The sequence below is a fragment of the Bombina bombina genome, chromosome 3 (assembly GCF_027579735.1).
Source record: "Bombina bombina isolate aBomBom1 chromosome 3, aBomBom1.pri, whole genome shotgun sequence".
Taxonomy (NCBI): domain Eukaryota; kingdom Metazoa; phylum Chordata; class Amphibia; order Anura; family Bombinatoridae; genus Bombina; species Bombina bombina.
In genome coordinates this window covers 719,073,315-719,094,470 of record NC_069501.1, presented here as the reverse complement: position 1 = coordinate 719,094,470, position 21,156 = coordinate 719,073,315, and the positions used below count along the sequence as shown (strand labels likewise).

Here is a 21,156-nt window from a genome sequence, read left to right as displayed (position 1 = left end):
TCGGTCAGGCTTTCTCAAGAGGCTAATCGGATAACTGATATATATGGTTCATCTCCCAGTGCTGGACCCAGTATAGGGTCCGCTTTTAATATCACCAGATGTTTATTTAGGGTTTTATATATTAGAGAATATCCTTCATTGTAAGTGGTAACAAACCTAACTTCCCTTATTTGGTCTTTTTCCCTTTGGCTATATTTATTATTAGTTTTTCCATTCCTATTTTTATACTCAAGTAATTTGGCTCTATCTTGTGTGAGAGTATTTTTCCTTAGCTATATTTAGTACCTCCTTATCATAGCCCTTTTCTAAAAATGTATTATCCAAGATTATAGATTCTTTTTCAAAATCACTGACTTTAGTACAGTTCCTTCTCAATCACAGACATTGGCTATAAGGCACAGTCTCCACCTAAATTTGTTTATGTGCACTCTTGGCGTCTATGAAACTGTTTTTCTCTGTTGGTTTTCTCCAAGCCGTTACTGTGCCTCTGATTTGTAAGTAACATTTATGTTCAAACCAAAAATAGTTATGTTGTAAAATTAACTCTATGCTTTTAACTAAGAATTCTACATGCGATTTTGGAATTTGCCAATTGGAAAGCTCATTTTCTACTTCCCTTACACCTGCATTATGTGGAATGCAGGTGTAAAAGGAATAAACATCACATGTCACCCACAAGTAATCATCTTCCCATTTGAGACCCTCAAACATATTGATTACTTCAGTGGTATCTTGTAAATATGCTTTAGTGTTTTTTACAACTGGTTGGAGATAGAAATCGACATATTTAGTCTAATTATCACATACGGACTCTATCCCAGACACAATTGGTATTCCAGGGGGATTGATAGGGTCCTTATGGATTTTAGGAAGATGATAAAAGGTTGACATTTTGGGAAAAAAGTTAATACAAAAATGTATATTCTTCATTGTTCAATATTCCATTATATTTTGCTTCAATAAGCAGCCCATTTAATTATTTTTACAAAATTGGGGGTGGGATCTTTTTTTCAATATACTATATGTGTCTTTGTCTCCTAGTAGGTTAAAATTTTCAGATATGTAGTCCTCCCTAGTTTGTATTACTACCCCCCCCCACACACACACACACACCCTTGTCAGACGCCCTAAAAACTACATTATTATTTTCTGAAAGTTTCTTTAAAGATTTTCTTTTAAAAATGGTCAGATTATCATTAAATTTATGTAATGTTTTCTTTTGTTTAAAGGGACAGTCAACACCAGAATTTGTGATGTTTTAAAAGATAGATAATCCCTTAATTACCAATTCCCCAGTTTTGCATAGCCAACACAGTTATAATTATACACGTTTTACCTTTGTAAATACTTTGTATCTAAGCCTCAGCAGACTGCCCCCTTATTTCAGTTCTTTTGACAGACTTGCATTTTAGCCAATCAGAGCTGTCTCCATGGTAAATTCCCGTGCATGAGCTCAATGTTATCTATATGAAACATGTGAAATAATGCCCTCTGGTGGTGAAAAACTATCAACATGCATTTAGATTAGAGGCGGCCTTCAAGGTCTAATAAATTAGCATATGAACCTCCTAGGTTTAGCTTTCAACTAAGAATACCAAGAGAACAAAGCAAAATTGGTGATAAAAGTAAATTGGAAAGTTGTTTAAAATTACATGCCCTATTTGAAACATGAAAGTTTTTTTGGACTTGAATGTCCCTTTAAGTGTTTCATCAATATCTCTTAAAACCATTTATGTGAACACTGGAATTTGTTCCCCTTGGGCACTCAGAGGGTAAAAGGTAGATTTCTTCTTTAATGTGGAGTATTGTATTTCTGGTTCTGTTTCGTGTAATGATAGATTCAACAAATCCTCCATATTAGTTTCTGGTACATTTGTATTTCCCCTTTCCATATTATTCTCTTGTTCCAAACTTTTTAGCACTTTAAGGGTGTCTAGATCTTTATATTCTAAATAGTCACAACGTTGTGATGTTTTAAGTTGGGGGGTTTTGATATAATATCGTTGTAAGGTTAATTTTCTCATATATTTTTGTAAATCTAAATATATTTCAAATTTTTGTGAACACTAAATATATAATATAAATATATAAAATGTATAATAGTAAAACTAAGTTGCTAAACACAGAGTATCCAAACATTTTTTTAGAAGTCCACAATAGTGATTCCAGATCCCTTAAAATACAGGTGATAGATTGGATTGCACCAACAGAACACAATAGGTTACAAAAATTAAGGCGGCAGGAGATATACTGGATTTTTAAATTAGACTGTACAGATCCGAATGGTCTAAATGTCGATACTGACATTCAGGCATATATGTAGAAATTCTTTATTCCTTATGTACATTGCCAATTTGAAAGAATATGTAAGTTTTTAAATTAACATTGGTTTAAATTTTATTGTAATTAAGTTTTTCTATGATTTTTATGTAAGATAATGTGATATTATGTATGCAGAAGTGATTGTAATATTTACACTGACACACTGTTGCAAGATTGTTACCATTTCTAAATACACCCCCAAGGGCGGTTTATAAGAACGGACAATGTTTAAAAGGCCCGCACAGTCTGTGTCAGTTATCCAATTATCCGTTTGAAAAAGCCCGACTGGAAACGCGTTGAGGGAATACATGTCCTGACCCCGTTATCGGTGAGACTGGCCCGAGCCTTGTTTTTGCCCAAAGATCACTGAGATCGAACAGTGAAGAAAACATAACCAAAAGAGGCATCAAAAGGGAAACCGCAGGAGTCTGTTGGACACACTTTTTATCAAATTGATTTTAGTAAGTGCATATGTTGTAGTGCTTACCCTCTGTTTTAATAAATACATTTGAGTCAGGGTTTGCGCTCTGTTCTTTTCTTTCTACTACAGATTGGCTTTTTATCCGACGAAGGAAACTTCGGTTAGAGGAGCTGCACCCGGTGATCCAGGACACAGTTATCAACACATGTTGGATTGCAACAGTGGGAACTGTTTAATGACGAAGGGAAACCACTAGGCAAGAGAGTATATCAACTGAAGACTGGTATCGTTATAACTCTCATGTATTGACTGTTATCACATCGGGCAAAGACCTGTTCACTTTGTCAGAGTATCTGTGAAGATGATTAAATATATATATATATATATATATGTATATTATTTAATATATATATGGTTGTTAAGACCACAGGATTCATTATACATGAAACTGGTTACAGCAGTTGTATTTACTCTGCCAAATGATTCTTGGCTGTGTAAACCAGCCCCCCCTCTCTTATTCATCAATTAAATTGTTTGCATAGTTATTTATGAAAGAACAAAGACTTAGACTGTTGTATACATAAAACCAGTGGGCTACTTCAAAGTGAATGTAAGCATGATGGAGCCTCAGAGGTATATGCCCATATACGGGCATCCTGCCCAAGATGGGTAATGAACTCACAGGCCCCCTGTGGGGAATACACGGTCCATCTGTAGGAATGATTGAATCTACAAACATGTTCAAGGAATTGTAGTTTTTACCATCTACATGTTAAATGATCCCCTGTTGAGCTACATACGCATCCTGCTCAGCCATGTGTTCCTTGGGAGCATAGAAACCATGAATTAAGATTTCAACATGTGACATTGCAGCTGTTAAATTCATTTTTTAAATACAGCATGTATAATTTTAAATACTGTATAAAAATGTGTATTGTGGACCTAAGAAGCATTGACTAATAGTAACATATTAGATAAATATTTGCTGAGCTTGATAAATACTGCAAATAGATGTATAAATGTCTGACATTTTTTACAACATTGTTTCTTTATTTTACAGACAGCAAGATGTCCTATGAATATTAGCCATAAACATGGATATCTTCTATTTTAACATAGAAATTAATAAATACTGGTGTTTGGTGTCAAATTGTACATTTTCTGTTATGTTAAATGAAATATAGATGCTGACAAAAGAGGTTTATTAATGCTAGGAATTATAGTATGTTGAATATAAACAATAAAAGGAGATATTTGGATTGTGGCAATAATTAATGGTGAGACTATATTTGTGGTTGTCTGCTGCCCCCTAGGGGATTAAGGATGGTATGACAGCCAAATATATTAACTACTGGAACACATGCAGAGCCAGATTAGCCAATCAGGGAGGCGTCTCCCAAATAACCAATGAGAGGGACAAGCACCATGGGGCATTTCCAAATAATCCCCAATGATTACAATAAGAATAAAAAAGGGTGTGTTATATCTCATGATATAACATCATGCAAAATGAGATAGAAGACAGTCTTTTGTCTGCTGAAACTTGTGATTGAATAACTGACTGCCATACTTGGGACACAATCACTTTAAGCAAAAAGCTGAGACTAACTTCTTGATCTATGCAATAACCTTTGTTCATATGAGGTGATCTGAATCTACTTGGGAATGATTGGAATACTGAATTGGTTCATGTTGGTGATGTATGACTGTTCTATATTTTAATATTTAAATCAAAGGTATTTGGTAACTATAACTAAATTGCAGTTAGAATACTTTTTGTATTTTAGCTTGCATTCATAGTCCTGTGTAGTCTTAACGAGTCACTATTGCTAAATAATTTGTTTGCTAAAATAAGTTATTTGCTATATATATATATATATATATATATATATATGCAGACATATATTTTAGAATTTGCCTTATTGCTGCTAAAGAGAATATTTCAGTTTAGATAAATTGGCATATAGACTGGCTGTTTACATTAGGAATATATATAACTTCTGGTGTTTTAATTAGAGTTGTATAGAATCATTTGTAGGCTAAATAGCTTAAGTATATTTGTCTGTAAGTTAACAAACCATACCTTGGCATCTCATTGTGATATTTAAATGCAACTCTGATTTGGGAGATTATTATGAATAAGGTAATTTTTATGATCTTTGTATTGCATATCATAACAGCATAAACATGTATAGTTTGATTCATAACCTGGTTTCTATAAATATAATTCAATGTGTCTATACATTTTAACTAATATAAAGAATTTAGGAATTTACATTAATTTTAATTGATTTGTATATGCATTTAATTTTTGTTTAAAGAATAATTATTAAATATATTGTATTATATCCCGGCCATATACTGACAACTTGCATACATGTTCTAGTACCATTAGATGATTGTGGTTTGAATAATCTTCTGTTTTGAGCTTTTTTAATATTTAATATTTATCACATAATTTTGTTTATCTCCATTGTGGTTAGAGTACCTCTATTCCCTAGAGTTTTAGTTTAGATAGGGCTTCAAATATTCTGTGTTTTTTAGGTTGCCTTTAAAGAACTAGCAGACAAAACCCTTATCTAAATCATCTTGAAGAAATTGACGAATTCTAGGAATTCTAAAAGAGTACCAACTAAACCTATGTTCCACACAATAGGAAATAAAACTCTTCCAAACCTTGTAATAAACTTTCCTGAACCAAATTTCAATCACAGAATCAGAACCCCCCCCCCCCTGCCTTAAAACTAAGCATTTAATCTCCAAGCCATCAAGTTTAGCGACTTGAGATCCTGATGACAAAATGAACCTTGAGGCGGAAGCTCATGGCACAGAAGAACAGGCCACGGAGGACAACTGAACATCTGCACCAGATCCGCAAATCAAGTTAAGCTGAAACAATCAGGATTACTGATGACACCTGCTTAATCCTGGCTATCACCCTTGGTAACAGAACAATAGGTGGAAAAATGTAGGCCAGGTGAAACAACCAAGGAGCTACTAGCGCATCCACAAATTACTCCTGAGGATCCCTGGACCTAACAAAGTAGCTGGGGAGCTTGTTGTCCAAATAAGAAGCCATCAGACTACTTTCAGAAGACCCCACAGGTCTACAATCTGACTGAAGACTTCCAGGTGAAGGGACTGGCAACTGAGAAAATCTGCTTCCCAATTGCTCACCCCTTGAGATTTACTTTGTGAAGAATATGGACTGTAGAGATTATAGAGGAATTGCTTTCTACCCAATTCAAAATTCAGGAAACTCTGAGTTCCCCCTTGATGACTGATGTAAGCCACTGCTGTGACACTGGAAGCACAGACAAGACTCTTTTTTTAGGAGAAGCTAGAGCTGAAGGGCCCTAAAATAGCACAGAGTTCCAGAATATTTATGGTCAACTTTGTCTACTGAACTAACCAAAAACCCTGTGCTCTCTGGGATCCCCAGACTGCGCCCCAATCTGAAAGACTTGCATCTGTTGGGATCATGGTCCAATTTGGACAGCCAAAGTATGCCCCCAGAACAATGAACCGATGAATGATCCACCAGAAAAGGGATTGATTCATTTTGGCATTCAAAATAATCTTCTGAGCCAACAAAGTGTAATCCCTGCACCACTGATGAAGCATAGAAAGATGAAGAGGCCTCATGTGAAACAGAGCAAAAGGAAGAGCATATTATGCTGCTATCATCATAGCTACAGAAGGAGGCAGAGGAAAGATTCTTTTAAATCATTGAGCAGGATTAAAATATATACCAGGCTTGGACCTCTCTTTAGAAATTATCTCAGAAATAGCATCAGGAACCAGAAATACTTCAGGTGACTTAACAGAGGGTTTAAAAATTAAATCCATCTGTTTAACACTTATCCTCAGAAAACTTAGAACCCTGAACCCCTAAAATACCATAACACATACATAACACTCTTAAAAGAGAACAAAAGGTGTTCAAGCGTAAATAAAAAGAGGAATATTTTGTTTCCTAATCAGACACTGACTCCTGATCATCTTAAAACTCTTCACGCATAGAGGATAAATCAGAAGAACTAGGACCTGAAACATTTAGCTTAAGAGTCTTAGACTTACTAAAATCAGATAAGCTAGTTGAGGGATTATCAGTAGCGACCTTCTTATGCTTAATTGGTTGGGGCAAACAGAGGGAGGACAGATACCCTAATAAGCAAGAGCAGCATTTGACTGATTACATTGCATAAAATCATCCATACATAATTTGCAAAGCTGAGCAGGGGGGATTATGTCAACCATCTTGCAAAAAAATAAAATGTATGCTTACCTGATAAATGTCTTTCTTTCCGGACATGGAGAGTCCACAACATCATTTCAATTACTAGTGGTATATTCACTCCTGACCAGCAGGAGGAGGCAAAGAGCACCACAGCAAAGCTGTTAAGTGTCACTTCCCTTACCCATAACCCCCAGTCATTCAGCTGAAGGGAAATGGAAAAAGAAGATAACACAAAGGTGTAGCGGTGCCTGACGTTTAGAAAAAAATACTGTCTATATTACAGGGTGGGGTTGTGGACTCTCCATGTCCAGAAAGAAAGGAATTTATCAGGTAAGCATAAATGTTATTTTCTTTCCTAAGACATGGAGAGTCCACATCGTCATTCCAATTACTAGTGGGAACCAATACCCAAGCTAGAGGACACGGAATGAACAGGGAGGGGGAACAAGACAGGCAGACCTAAACAGAAGACACCACTACTTGAAGAACCTTTCTCCCAAAGGAAGCCACAGCCGAGGCAAAAGTATCAAATTTGTAGAATTTGGAAAAAGTATGCAGAGAGGACCAAGTTGCAGTCTTGCAAATCTGTTCCACAGAAGCTTAATTTTTGAAAGTCCACGAAGATGAGACAGCCCTAGTGGGATGAGCTGTAATTCTCTCAGACGGCTGCTGTCCAGCAGTCTCATAAGCAAAACGAATCATACTTCTCAAAGAGAAGTAGCAGTAGCCTTCTGACCCTTACACTTTTCAGAGAAACAAACAAACAGGCCAGAGGACTGGCGAAAATCCTTAGTAGCCTACAGATAGAATTTTAGAGCACACACCACATCCAAGTTGTGTAAAAGACGTTCTTTATGAGAAGAAGGATTAGGACAGAGAGAAGGAACAACAATTTCCTGATTAATTTTTCTATCCGAAACTACCTTAGGAAGAAACCCTAATTTAGTATGAAGAACCACCTTATCCACATGAAATATAAGGTAAGGCGAATCACACTGTAAAACAGAAGAGATAGCAATAAGAAACAAAATCTTCCAAGATAGCAGCTTAATATCTAAGGAATGTATTGGCTCAAACGGAGCCTGCTGTAAAACTTTAAGAGCATGGTTTAGGCTCCAAGGAGGAGCAACAGGTTTAAACACAGGCCTGATTCTGACCAGTGCCTGACAAAAAGATTGAACATCTGGCACATCCGCCAGACACTTATGTAAAAGAACAGATAGTGCAGAAATCTGACCTTTCAGAGAACTGACTGACAACCCTTTCTCCAGACCTTCCTGGAGAAAAGACAAAATTCTAGGAATCCTGACCCTACTCCAAGAGTAGCCCTTTGATTCACACCAATAAAAGGTATTTACACCATACCTTATGGTACATTTTACAAGTAACAGGCTTGCGAGCCTGGATCATGGTCTCAATAACCGACGCTTAGTCAGAACTAAGCGTTCAATCCCCAAGCAGTCAGCTTCAGAGAAACAAGATTTGGATGGAGGAAAGGACTCTGAGTTAGAAGGATCTTCCTCAGAGGTAACCTCCAAGGAGGAAGAGATTACATCTTCACTATGTCTGCATACCAGATCCTGCAAGGCCATGCAGAAGCTACTAGAATTACAGATGCTCTCTCCTGTTTGATATGAGCAATGACTCATGAAAGGAGTGCAAATGAAGTAAACAAGTATGCTAGACCGAAATCCCAAGGAATCGCCAGAGCATCTATCAGAGCTGCCTGCAGATCTCTTGACCTTGAACCGTACATTGGAAAGTTGGCGTTCTGATGAGATGACATCAGATCCAACTCAGGCACCCCCCACTTGAGGGATGAAATGACTGTCTGCTCAGGAAATCCACCTCCCAATGTCCACTCCTGGAATGTGGATGGCAGATAGACAACAATTGTGAGCTTCAGCCCACTGATTAATCCATGCCACCTCCTTCATGGCTAAGGAACTCCAAGTTCCCCCCTGGTGGTTGATGTAAGCCACTGAGGTGATGTTGTCCGATTGGAACCTGATAAACCAGGCTAAGGACAATTGAGGCCAAGCTATCAGAGCATTGTAGATCGCTCTCAACTCCAAGATGTTTATGGGGAGAGCAGACTCCTCCCGAGTCCATAGGCCCTGTGCCTTTAACGAGTCCCAGACTGCTCCCCAGCCTAGCAGGCTGGCTTTCCATGGTCACAATAATCCATTGTCTGAGCATGCATAACTGCAGAGCTCTCAAATGGAATCGAGCAAAAGGAATGATGTCTATGGAAGCGACCATCAGACCAATTACCTCCATACCCTGAGCCACTGATGGCCAAACAGTAGACTGAAGAGAGAGGCAAGAGGAGAGAATTTTGGATTTTCTGACCTCCGTCAGAAAAATCATCATGGATAGGTACCATCATAGATTCCCTAAGAAGTAAACCCTTGTACTTGGAACAAGGGAACTCTTCTCCAGATTCAGTTTCCAACTGTGGGAATGTAGAAAAGACAACAAGATCTCTGTATGAGAGTTTGCTTGTTGAAAAGATGGTGCCTGAACCAATTCATCATCCAGATAAGTTGCCACCGCAATTCCCCGAGACCTGACAACTGCCAAGAGAGCCCCCAGAACCTTTGAGAAAATTCTGGGAGCTGTGACAAGGCCAAACAGAGAAAAGCAAATCTCAGAAACTGGTGATGATTCCTGTGGATGGGAACATAAAGATAGGCATCCTGAGAAACTTGAGACATTTTAAGTCTAAGATGGGTCGAAAAGTTCCCTCTTTTTTGGGAACCACAAACAGATTTTGAATAAAATCCTAGACCCTGTTCTCTTACTGGAACAGGAACAATCATTCCCAAAGAGAAGAGGTTCTGAACGCACTATAAGAATGCATCTCTTTTTACCTGATCCGCAGATAACCTTGAGAGGAGAAATCTGCCCTTGGGAGGACGAGATTTGAATTCTACTTTGTAACCCTAAGATACTATGTTCACAGCCCAAGGATCTGGGACATCTCGTATCCATGCCTGACAAAACAGGGAAAGTCTGCCCCCCACTTGATCCAATCCTGGACCGGGGGCAGACCCTTTATGTTGACTTAGACTCAGCTGAGGGTTTCTTTGATTCTATCCCCCTTGTTCCAAGGCTGATTGGATCTCCAAGAAAACTTGGACTGCTCCTGCTTGGAAGAGGGAGATGAAGGCTTTTGACCTTTGAAGTTATGAAAGGAACGAAAATTACTTTGACGTCCTTTAGGTCTATTCTTCTTGTTTTGTGGTAGAAAAAAACATTTTCCACCCGTAATATCAGAAATATCAAACAAGGTCTTACCCTTGTAAGGAAGCACCAGAAGTTTAGACTTGAAGGTAACATCAGCTGACCAAGATTTAAGCCAAAGAGCCTTACGAGCTAGAACAGTGAAGCCAGACATCTTGGCTCCCAGTCTTACGATTTGCATGTTAGCATCAGAGATAAAGGAATTGGCTAATTTGAGAGCCTTAATCCTATCTTGGATCTCCTCCAACGGAGTCTCTTCTAAAATTAATTCAGACAAGGCATCGCACCAATAGGATGCAGCACTTGCTACTGTGGCAATACAAACTGTGGGTTGCCACTGAAGACCCTGATAAACATACTTCTTCAAATAAGCCTCCAGCTTCTTGTCCATGGGATCCTTAAAGGAACGGCTATCCTCGAAAGGAATTGTAGTTCTCTTAGCCAGAGTAGAAATAGCCCCTTCTACCTTAGGCACCGTGCGCCATGAATCTCTAATGGAGTCAGAAACAGGAAACATCTTTTTAAAGACAGGAGACAGGGAGAAAGGCATCCCTGACTTCTCCCATTCTTGTGTAATAATCTCCGTCACACGGTCTGGAACAGGAAACACTTCCACAGAGGAAGAATCGGAGTCATCCCAAGTAGCCAATACCTCCTTTAACAGTATACGGAGGTGTTCAAGCTTAAATCTGAAGTTTACCTGTTCAGAGTCAGTCAAAGGAATTATACTGTCCGAATCTGAGATTTCACCCTCAGAAGCCACCGAGGTATCCTCCTCATCAGACTTAGGATGGAGGTATACCTTTGCAGCAGTAGAGGCACCACCTTATTATCAGAAAAATTTATAGATTTCCTCTTGCGCTTCCCCAACATAGGAAAAGCAGACAATGCCACAGATACTGCAGAAGATATCTGAGCAGAAAAATCTATAGGCAAATATACTCCTCCAGGAGGCTGAGAGGAACCGCAGGGCACTGTATGTGACACCATTGAGGCTTGGGACGTTTGAGGAGAAAGCTGCGGCATAACCTGAACAGCATTATCCTGGGAGACAATAGGCTCAGAGGGCAATAATTTATTTTTACATTCTAGCTAAACATGTAGCACAAAATTGCATAGGCAAAACAAGTTGGTCCTCTAGGCATAGTAAGCATTTACCAAATGAAACAGCTTCTGATTCTATGTCCATAGCTTAAAATATAAAATTTTCCAAAAATAAGAGAGGGCTAAAAATATTTGAAAAGGAGCTACTGTCACTTTAAAAATATTTTTTAATGCCTCAAAGCGCTATACATGCTAAGAACACTATCACCTCTACAGACAGTCAGACAGTCTGAGGTGCCCTACCTTACTTTCAGAGGATCCCAAATGAAACTGAACACGGAGACTGCTTGTGAGCGACTCTCCACAAGCTGACACAGAAAACCGGGTCGGATGAGCGACGAGTCACATGACCGGCAAACAGGAACTGCCCAGCAACTAAAAGCGCTCGTTCCAACTGCCAAGTGAAAATAACAGACTCCTTATAATTTAAAATCACTCCCATTTGCCATGCTAGCCTACACAATAATGGCCGCCAAAAAAATGCTGTACTGTGTTAACACCATGCCCAACATATCCTGTCACTCTACAAGAGTGTTTAGCTTAGGAGCCAAAATAAACAATCTCCAATAGTAAGGGAAACTTAACCCTTTACATACAAATGTGCCTGCACCTGCCCCAATAAATCCTGTACATAAAGGATAATCATGTCCCTTTTTAAATATTGCAGAGTTAACTGTTTTCAGGATTGTTATGTCCCCTTACTGCAGTTAACTATCTTCCTGAAGTGCAAGTCTCCAACACCAAGAAGACAAAAGCACTTACCTGCAATCCAGCTGTCCGGCAGGAAGACAGCTCACCAGGCGTGAAAGGACACATACTCTTTACAGAGACCTGTGGAAAAAGAAATAACAGAGTAACCAACTCTGACTTTCTGTGACTAAGGCAGCAAATATGTTAGGAAAAACAAGTAAGGACCACATCACCACATCCTAACTGCTTAAAAGCCACCACTACTCTTACTCAAGAGATTGACGTAGACACAGCTAAATCCAAATCCTTGCTTGCAAGGAAAAGTACCCCAAAAAAAGGTTAAAAAAAATCTTCAGACACCAAGCTTCACCTCCTCAATTGACAGAGGTAAAGTGAATGACTGGGGGTTATGGGTAAGAGAAGTGACACTTTGCTCTTTGCCTCCTCCTGCTGGCCAGGAGTGAATATCCCACTAGTAATTGGAATTACATTGTGGACTCTCCATGTCTTAGGAAAGAAATACACTTAATTTTAGCTAAGGATCTAGCTAGGATCTAGCTTCTGAGGTACTAGTACTAACAGAAGAGGGGACAGGATCAGCATGCTCCTAATGAAAACATTAACAGGCAGGTAATAAGCAAATCAGAAGACAAACAATGATCTAAAAAAAAACAACAACAGTAACCTTACACCCAAATAAAGCAGTTTTTGGAAGGAAAATCTTACCCCCTCACTAGAGGCTTAAGCAAGCTTAAGAAGAGCTAAATATCCATATAGCATCAGCTGAGCAGGGACGTGCAGTCATAGGAGGCAGGGGAGGCAGTGCCTCCCCTGTCCAATCAGGGAAAAGGGAAAAAAAGATTTCAAAAATATTTATTAAAAAATATATATATATATATATTTTTTGCCACTACCACCCCCACACCAAGGGTACCCCCCCACCCCCCCATGGTGATTTTACCCACTGCATATATAATTATTTTATTTACAGTAACACTGCAGCCAAAAATTCACATAGCGCATCCTCCATTGTTGCGCAATTAGGAGGCAGTGAGCCTGACCGCTGCTCTCCATTAATTGCGCAACACTGATCCAAAACAGCAATTCGTTGCTCACTAAGAGCTGCGCCACGCACTGGTGGCTTGCAGGGCACTGATAGTAGCTCCAATGGAGGCGGTTCTTAAAACAGCCTCCATGATGAGCTCAATCCACTCAGCCAATCAGCAAAGCACTGCAGGGAGGCGTGCCTGCTGATTGACAGAGTCAGTGACGTGTGGTACTGGGTCATGTGACGTCGCGACTCGCGCCGGGCTGTTGCTCTGTTGTGTTCAGTTCAGGCGGGAAGAATAGGAGGGAGGGAGAAGAGCTGAGCTGCTGCTTGCAAGTGCGTGGCCGTGCGGCACTGGGGTCCCTGTCACTGACTCATCAGCAGCTGCGTTGAAGGAGGCGAACAAGCCCGAGTTGTCCTGGCCCTGGGACCTGGCTGGAGGAGGAGGCCGGGAGGACTGTGCTGTGTGCTGCAGCTGCTGTCACCTGCAGCCAGTGTGTGTGTGTGTGTGTGCTCACACTCAGTCAGTGGCGTGCTGCAGCTGCAGTGAGTGGTGGCGTCAGCCAGGGTGGACTCTGGAGTAAAGGAGAAGAAGACTAAGACTTCACTTCACCAGGAGGACGGAGCCGACCGAGCAGAGGAGGAGTGGAGGAGCCTGAGCCACATGGGGTGTAGTGGAGCTGGACATCACATGAGCTCAGGTTAGTAACTTAGGCCAGCATTGATATAGGTGAAGTCTGTGTGAGGGAGAGGGTCACAGAGACACAGACTGGCAGTATATTTAATAATATATACTAGTTTAGTAATATATCACTGACTGGATGACTGAGGAATGTGCTGCAGACAAAGTGCAGATAGTGCCTATGTGAGTGCTGTGATAGCATATGGATCATTATATAACAACTAATCTGTTTTTGTGTAGCAGTTCTTAATTTGATGCACTTATAAGTTTTTGTAATACAAAACTCTGCAGTATATTTTTTAGTTTACAAAGCAAGTATGTGTGTGCCTAATGGATAATTATATAAACACTTATATGAAGCATTTATTAATTTGATCCTTGAAATGATGCTAATATTATTATTTTTATTATTACAAGTTTTTTTTTTTTTTTTTTATAAATGTGCCTTTTTTAATTGCAAACTCTACAATACTTTTTACATTTGAAAAACATTGCAGCTTAATTTTCACATAATCCCATTTATTTATTCACTGACATTATTTATGTAATTGTGTCCACCATTAAAATATATTTTACATTTATAAATAACCACAAAAGTCTTAGCTTTGCAAATATATATATATATATATATATATATATATATATATATATATGTGTGTGTGTGTGTACTAAAAACATATTCTTGAGTTTTTTCATTAAAAAAGGATATGTCTATAAAAAGAAACTTATAATAATAATATGTGCTGCTTTTACTGTTTGGATAAAGAAGGGGTAAAGGGAACAGACCAGAGGGAAGCACACCAGTCAAAAACAAATAAAGCATCATCTGCTAAAACTATTACAACAGAACTTCCTGTTGGTGGCTGATCCCTGAAAATGAAGATACTCTGCAGTGTGATATGGAGATACTGACTGTCACTTTATAAAGCAAGACTATAGCTGAAAAAACACTTTCTACAGTTTGACACCTGTATTGTTCTTTTCAAAGGTGTGAACCTCTGTCTTTCCCCTCTGTCTCTCTCTCTTCTCTCTCTCCCCTCTGTCTCTCTCTCTCTCTCTCCCCTCTGTCTCTCTCCCTCCCCCCTCTGTCTCTCTCTCTTGCCTCTGTCTCCTGTAGCTATAGTATTTAATTTAAACCAGTGATTCCTTAGGTGTATGTTGGACAACAAGTAATAATTTATTAATGCTCCCATTTATACAGGGAGTGCAGAATTATTAGGCAAGTTATATTTTTGAGGATTAATTTTATTATTGAACAACAACCATGTTCTCAATGAACCCAAAAAACTCATTAATATCAAAGCTGAATAGTTTTGGAAGTAGTTTTTAGTTTGTTTTTAGTTATAGCTATTTTAGGGGGATATCTGTGTGTGCAGGTGACTATTACTGTGCATAATTATTAGGCAACTTAACAAAAAACAAATATATACCCATTTCAATTATTTATTTTTACCAGTGAAACCAATATAACATCTCAACATTCACAAATATACATTTCTGACATTCAAAAACAAAAAAACAAATCAGTGACCAATATAGCCACCTTTCTTTGCAAGGACACTCAAAAGCCTGCCATCCATGGATTCTGTCAGTGTTTTGATCTGTTCACCATCAACATTGCGTGCAGCAGCAACCACAGCCTCCCAGACACTGTTCAGAGAGGTGTACTGTTTTCCCTCCTTGTAAATCTCACATTTGATGATGGACCACAGGTTCTCAATGGGGTTCAGATCAGGTGAACAAGGAGGCCATGTCATTAGATTTTCTTCTTTTATACCCTTTCTTGCCAGCCACGCTGTGGAGTACTTGGACGCGTGTGATGGAGCTTTGTCCTGCATGAAAATCATGTTTTTCTTGAAGGATGCAGACTTCTTCCTGTACCACTGCTTGAAGAAGGTGTCTTCCAGAAACTGGCAGTAGGACTGGGAGTTGAGCTTGACTCCATCCTCAACCCGAAAAGGCCCCACAAGCTCATCTTTGATGATACCAGCCCAAACCAGTACTCCACCTCCACCTTGCTGGCGTCTGAGTCGGACTGGAGCTCTCTGCCCTTTACCAATCCAGCCACGGGCCCATCCATCTGGCCCATCAAGACTCACTCTCATTTCATCAGTCCATAAAACCTTAGAAAAATCAGTCTTGAGATATTTCTTGGCCCAGTCTTGACGTTTCAGCTTGTGTGTCTTGTTCAGTGGTGGTCGTCTTTCAGCCTTTCTTACCTTGGCCATGTCTCTGAGTATTGCACACCTTGTGCTTTTGGGCACTCCAGGGATGTTGCAGCTCTGAAATATGGCCAAACTGGTGGCAAGTGGCATCTTGGCAGCTGCACCCTTGACTTTTCTCAGTTCATGGGCAGCTATTTTGCGCCTTGGTTTTTCCACACGCTTCTTGCGACCCTGTTGACTATTTTGAATGAAACGCTTGATTGTTCGATGATCACGCTTCAGAAGCTTTGCAATTTTAAGAGTGCTGCATCCCTCTGCAAGATATCTCACTATTTTTGACTTTTCTGAGCCTGTCAAGTCCTTCTTTTGACCCATTTTGCCAAAGGAAAGGAAGTTGCCTAATAATTATGCACACCTGATATAGGGTGTTGATGTCATTAGACCACACCCCTTCTCATTACAGAGATGCACATCACCTAATATGCTTAATTGGTAGTAGGCTTTCGAGCCTATACAGCTTGGAGTAAGACAACATGCATAAAGAGGATGATGTGGTCAAAATACTCATTTGCCTAATAATTCTGCACTCCCTGTATGTGCTGTTTTGTTTCAGATATTTAAAATAGATTGTAGACTATTAGCATTTGATAGACACTTAAAATATTACTTAAACATTCAGTGGTGTCTCCCCCTTTCAGTGGTCCCTCTTCCCCCCCTTGTGTGTCTCTCTCCTCTCTCTCTCTCTATTCATCTCTCTTTCTCTATCCGTCTGTTTCTCTATCCCTCTCTCTCCATCTCTCTCCCTGTCTCTCCCACTCCCTCTGTCTCTCTCCTTATGTGTCGTTCTCCCCCATGGTCTCTTTCTCTCTCTGTCTCTCGTCCTCCCCCTCTGACTCTCTCATCCCTTATGTGTCTCTCTAACCCTCTGTGTGTGATTGTGTCTCTCTCTCTAACCCTCTGTGTGTGATTGTGTCTCTCTTTCTCTCTCTCTAACCCTCTGTGTCTCTCTTATCTGGCAATAGTTTCTGTTACAATCCTTTAGACTAAAATCAGATGTTTACCAAGTTGACCAGTTTTCCAAGACACCATTTAAAGGGACATGAAACCCATATGTTTTATTTCATGATTTAGAAAGAGCATGCAATTTTAAATAACTTTCCAATTTACATCTAATATCTAATTTTCTTCATTCTTTTGATATCCTTTGTTGAAAATAATATCTAAATATGCTCAGTAGCTGCTGATTGGTGGCTGTACATAGATACCTCATGTGATTGGCTCACCCATGTGCATTGATATTTCTTCAACAAAGGATATCTAAAGAATGAAGGGGTATCCTAGCCACTGCCTCAGCCTCACCAGCCTCTGACGTCACCGCACGTCACTGCAGCTGAGCACTAACCTGACATCAGGCTGAACATACAGATATCCAAGAGCTTGAGTGTGTGAAAAAGGAAGCACACTAAAAAAACAACAACATGTAAATGACAATAGAGCACATACTAGTGTGTGCACTACAAGCTTAGAAGAATAAAGGCGCAAAAAAACTTAAATAGAGCTAACAGCAAGGTTGTGCTCATAAGCCAGCACATGCTAATAATAATTTTAAAATACTTAACGCACCTCAAAACATACATAATTTGAAATAAGGTGTTTGTATAACCATGCCAAATACAATGCCTGACATAATGGTCCCCAGGCTTTGAAATACCCTTAAAGGGACAGTATATACTAATTTTCATATAACTGCATGAAATAGACACTACTATAAAAGAATAATATGCAGATATACTGATATAAAAATCCAGTAAAAAACTGTTAAAAAAACTTACTTAGAAGCTCTCAGTTTAGCTCTGTTGAAAAGGTAGCTGGAAAGCCCACTGCAAGTGGGAAATAAAGACACTCCCCCCTCCCCCTTCTTTTGCATATGAAAAGACCCTTTACACAAACAGTACCAAGCTGGAGAAGGTAGCTGACGGTAATTCTCATAAAGCTTTGGGGCTTGGTTAGGAGTCAATATTATTTAAAAATAAGCAAAACTATTCATTTTAAAAATAAAACAAACTTTATGGGCTATGTAAATAGATAATCTATAAAACATTTATGCAAAGAAAAAATCAGTGTATAATGGCCCTTTAAGTGAGTACCTACTAATAGCCTACAGGCTAAGCAGGTGCCAAACAACAACCACTTACCTCATAGGCACCCACACTACTGGACTTACTATAAGCAGAGAATAACTGCTTCCTATAGATAGTCAATCCAGTGCTGTACGTGTGATAGCAGAGTATCTACATATGTGGAGAATAACATTGAACTGACAGGAGGAGGCTAGGGAGTGGTCCCTGTGACAGATCTGTGAATAACTCCCATAGGGTGATTTTGTGCCACCACAAATACTTTTTCCTTTGAGGGGAAATTGTGCTTCAAATCTGTCTGAGAAACCTTCTGAAAAACAAGGCAAAGACAAGACTAGTTTCCAGTTAAGTGAGAGCATTTTTAAGGGCTCTTGCAGTTTTGGGATACTTGCCTCTTCCTAGTGATCAGGAATATAATTCCCAGGAGTCATGGATTGTGGACTCTCACCACCTTTATTAAAGAAATGTATGCCAAATGCTTAGTTCATATGCCAGCACCTCTGCTCTCCTTTATTCTACACCCTGATCAGGTTGGGTTCACGCTGGATAAGCAGTGCCCAGGTAATACCAGGAGACTCTTAAATATCCTTGAAACTCCCAAGTTTAATCTCTGTAATCTCTTTAGTTGCCAAGAAGGCATTTGACCATGTCAGATGGGAATAAAGTTTGGTCTTCCTAATGATTTTTTTAAGAGGTATCAAGGCGTTGTATTCTCTCTATTCCACTAAAGTTGGAGGCTTTTCCCCTGTTCTTCCCATAACTAATGGTACTAGGCAGGGGTGTCCTCTGACACCTTTACTTTTTGCACTAGTGATTGAATCAGTAGCGGTGAGCATTAGAAGAGACCCTAACATAGATGATATTTGATTGTTGGGCACCACATAAAAAAAAAGCAAAGCACAAATCTGTTCCAGAAGCTGTCTGATTTTGAAGACCTTTCCTTTTATAACTTGAACTATGAGAAAACAGATGTGAACATGTGGATTGCAACTGATACTTGTTCACTCGTATGTAACAATTCTAAATTGGGAACCGAAGGATAAAATACTTGATTTGATCAAACCTTTCCAATGTGTATATCAATTATTCATTTATTGGGGTCTTTTATTGATCAAATTGTATTCATATTATTATCCTTAATATAATTATTGTATTTAATAAAGATCTTAAAAAATATATATCATGCATTTTTTTTTATAAAAAGGATGTTATAGTTTCTAAAAATTGTAATTTTTTCCTCTTTTGCAAAAACTTTAAGAAATGTTTTAAGCCTTTATATGCCAAAGCAAAAGCTTACTATTTTCATACCGAAAGTTAACCTTAAAGCATTGAAGATTCCTATATAATATGACATGAAATGTGGAATTTAAAGTTATAAGTAAATAATATCCACTATGAGAGGCACTGAAACATTCTGAGAGAGAATAAAGTATATGGTGTAATGTGGTATGTTTTGATAAAATATTTTGTCTTCCTATGTTTGAATTTAACAAAGCACCACATTAAGTTCATGACAATTACCAGGGGGGTCAATGTAACAGTGTGGCATTAAGCTGAATTCTTGAGAAGGAAGTGTGGATGACAGAGAACATCACCAATACCATCTAAAATAGAAGCAATTAAAAAAATCCTGTGTACTATTAGGAAAGTTGTGACACAAATCAGTGATATGTTTGAAGGTCCTAATGATGACATATTTGTCTCCTTGGACTCTTGTTGATAAGTAGGGCCTCTGTCTTCAGATATATGACAGTGAATCAAATTCTTCAGATTTTTTCTTTCTGCAAATTGCATTAGTTCCTGTACCTGATAGCTTAGCTCCTTGATGCGCCTTTCAAATTTTCGAACTCCTTTCAGTGACTCAGCATTCCGACGCTGCTCTACTTCTAGTTCATTTTCTAGTTCCCGCACCTAGAAATAAATTATTATAATTAGATTTTATACCTGTAAAGCTACAACAAACCGCTTACAAAAGATACATTGTATTACAGCTAACATTTTCCACAAGAGGCTAGGAACACATGGAGCGGTCATGTACCCCCACTAAACAACCAGGGATCATTGTAGCACAAATAAAAACTGTTGTTTTACTCCCTAGTTGTGATAGATCACTATAATAAAAATTAAGCCATTATCATAAAACTCCAGACTCCATAAATCCAGTTTTGAAGGTAGCAGGAAATAAATAGATATATTACGTTTTCTAGGTATTTTCAAGTGAGAATTATATTTCCAATTATTTTGTGGATTCACTAGGATTTAAACAGTCAGTTCACCTTTGGTTAATTAAAGCTACAGTCTAGTCAAAATTAAGCTTTTATGACTCAGATAGAGAATGCAATTTTAAGCAACTTTCTAATTTACTCCTATTATCAATTTTTCTTTGTTCTCTTGGTATCTTTTTTTTTAAAGTCTGGAATGTAAGCTTAGGAGCCGGCCTATTTTTGGTTTAGCACCCTGGGTAGCGCTTGCTGATTGGTGGCTACATTTAGACACCAATCAGCAAACGCTACACAGTTGCTGAACCAAAATTGGGCTGGCTCCTAAGCTTACATTCTTGCTTTTTCAAATAAAGATACCAAGAGAACGAAGAAAAATTAATAAAAGGAGTAAATTAGAAAGTTGCTTAAAATTGCATGCTCTATCTGAATAATAAAAGTTTAATTTTGAATAGACTACGTATATCTTAAACTTCTCAGAAAAATAAAAGAAATGAATGTTTAATTTGTTTTCTCCATGCCTTCTAAACAAAATAATATATATATATCTAAATGTGTATTGTTTCACAAAATAGCCTGGAAGAAAGAGCATGGGCCCAAATACAAATCTAGTTTTACTGATTCAGTGGCATGTTGTTGTTACATTGAGCTCAGCCCTGCAAATCAATAATGCTTGATATGGTATTACAAGTTGTTGGTTTAAAATGTTTAACCAAAGCAATGATCTCAGCCCTGCAAATCAATAATGCTTGATATGGTATTACAGGTTGTTGGTTTAAATTGTTTAACCAAAGCAATGAGCTTAGCCCTGCAAATCAATAATGCTTGATATGGTATTACAAGTTGTTGGTTTAAATTGTTTAACCAAAGCAATTGAATGC

General features: G+C 38.6%; 1 protein-coding gene across 1 annotated transcript in view; it reads right to left on the bottom strand.

Moving 5' to 3' along the window:
- The window catches only part of MYH15 (myosin heavy chain 15), a 205,456-nt gene that overhangs the window by 22,411 nt on the left and 161,889 nt on the right, over window positions 1-21,156 (bottom strand). Inside the window, 1 exon segment of the mRNA XM_053707537.1 lies at window positions 19,863-19,967. Within this exon segment, the coding sequence (XP_053563512.1) occupies window positions 19,863-19,967 (105 nt within the window).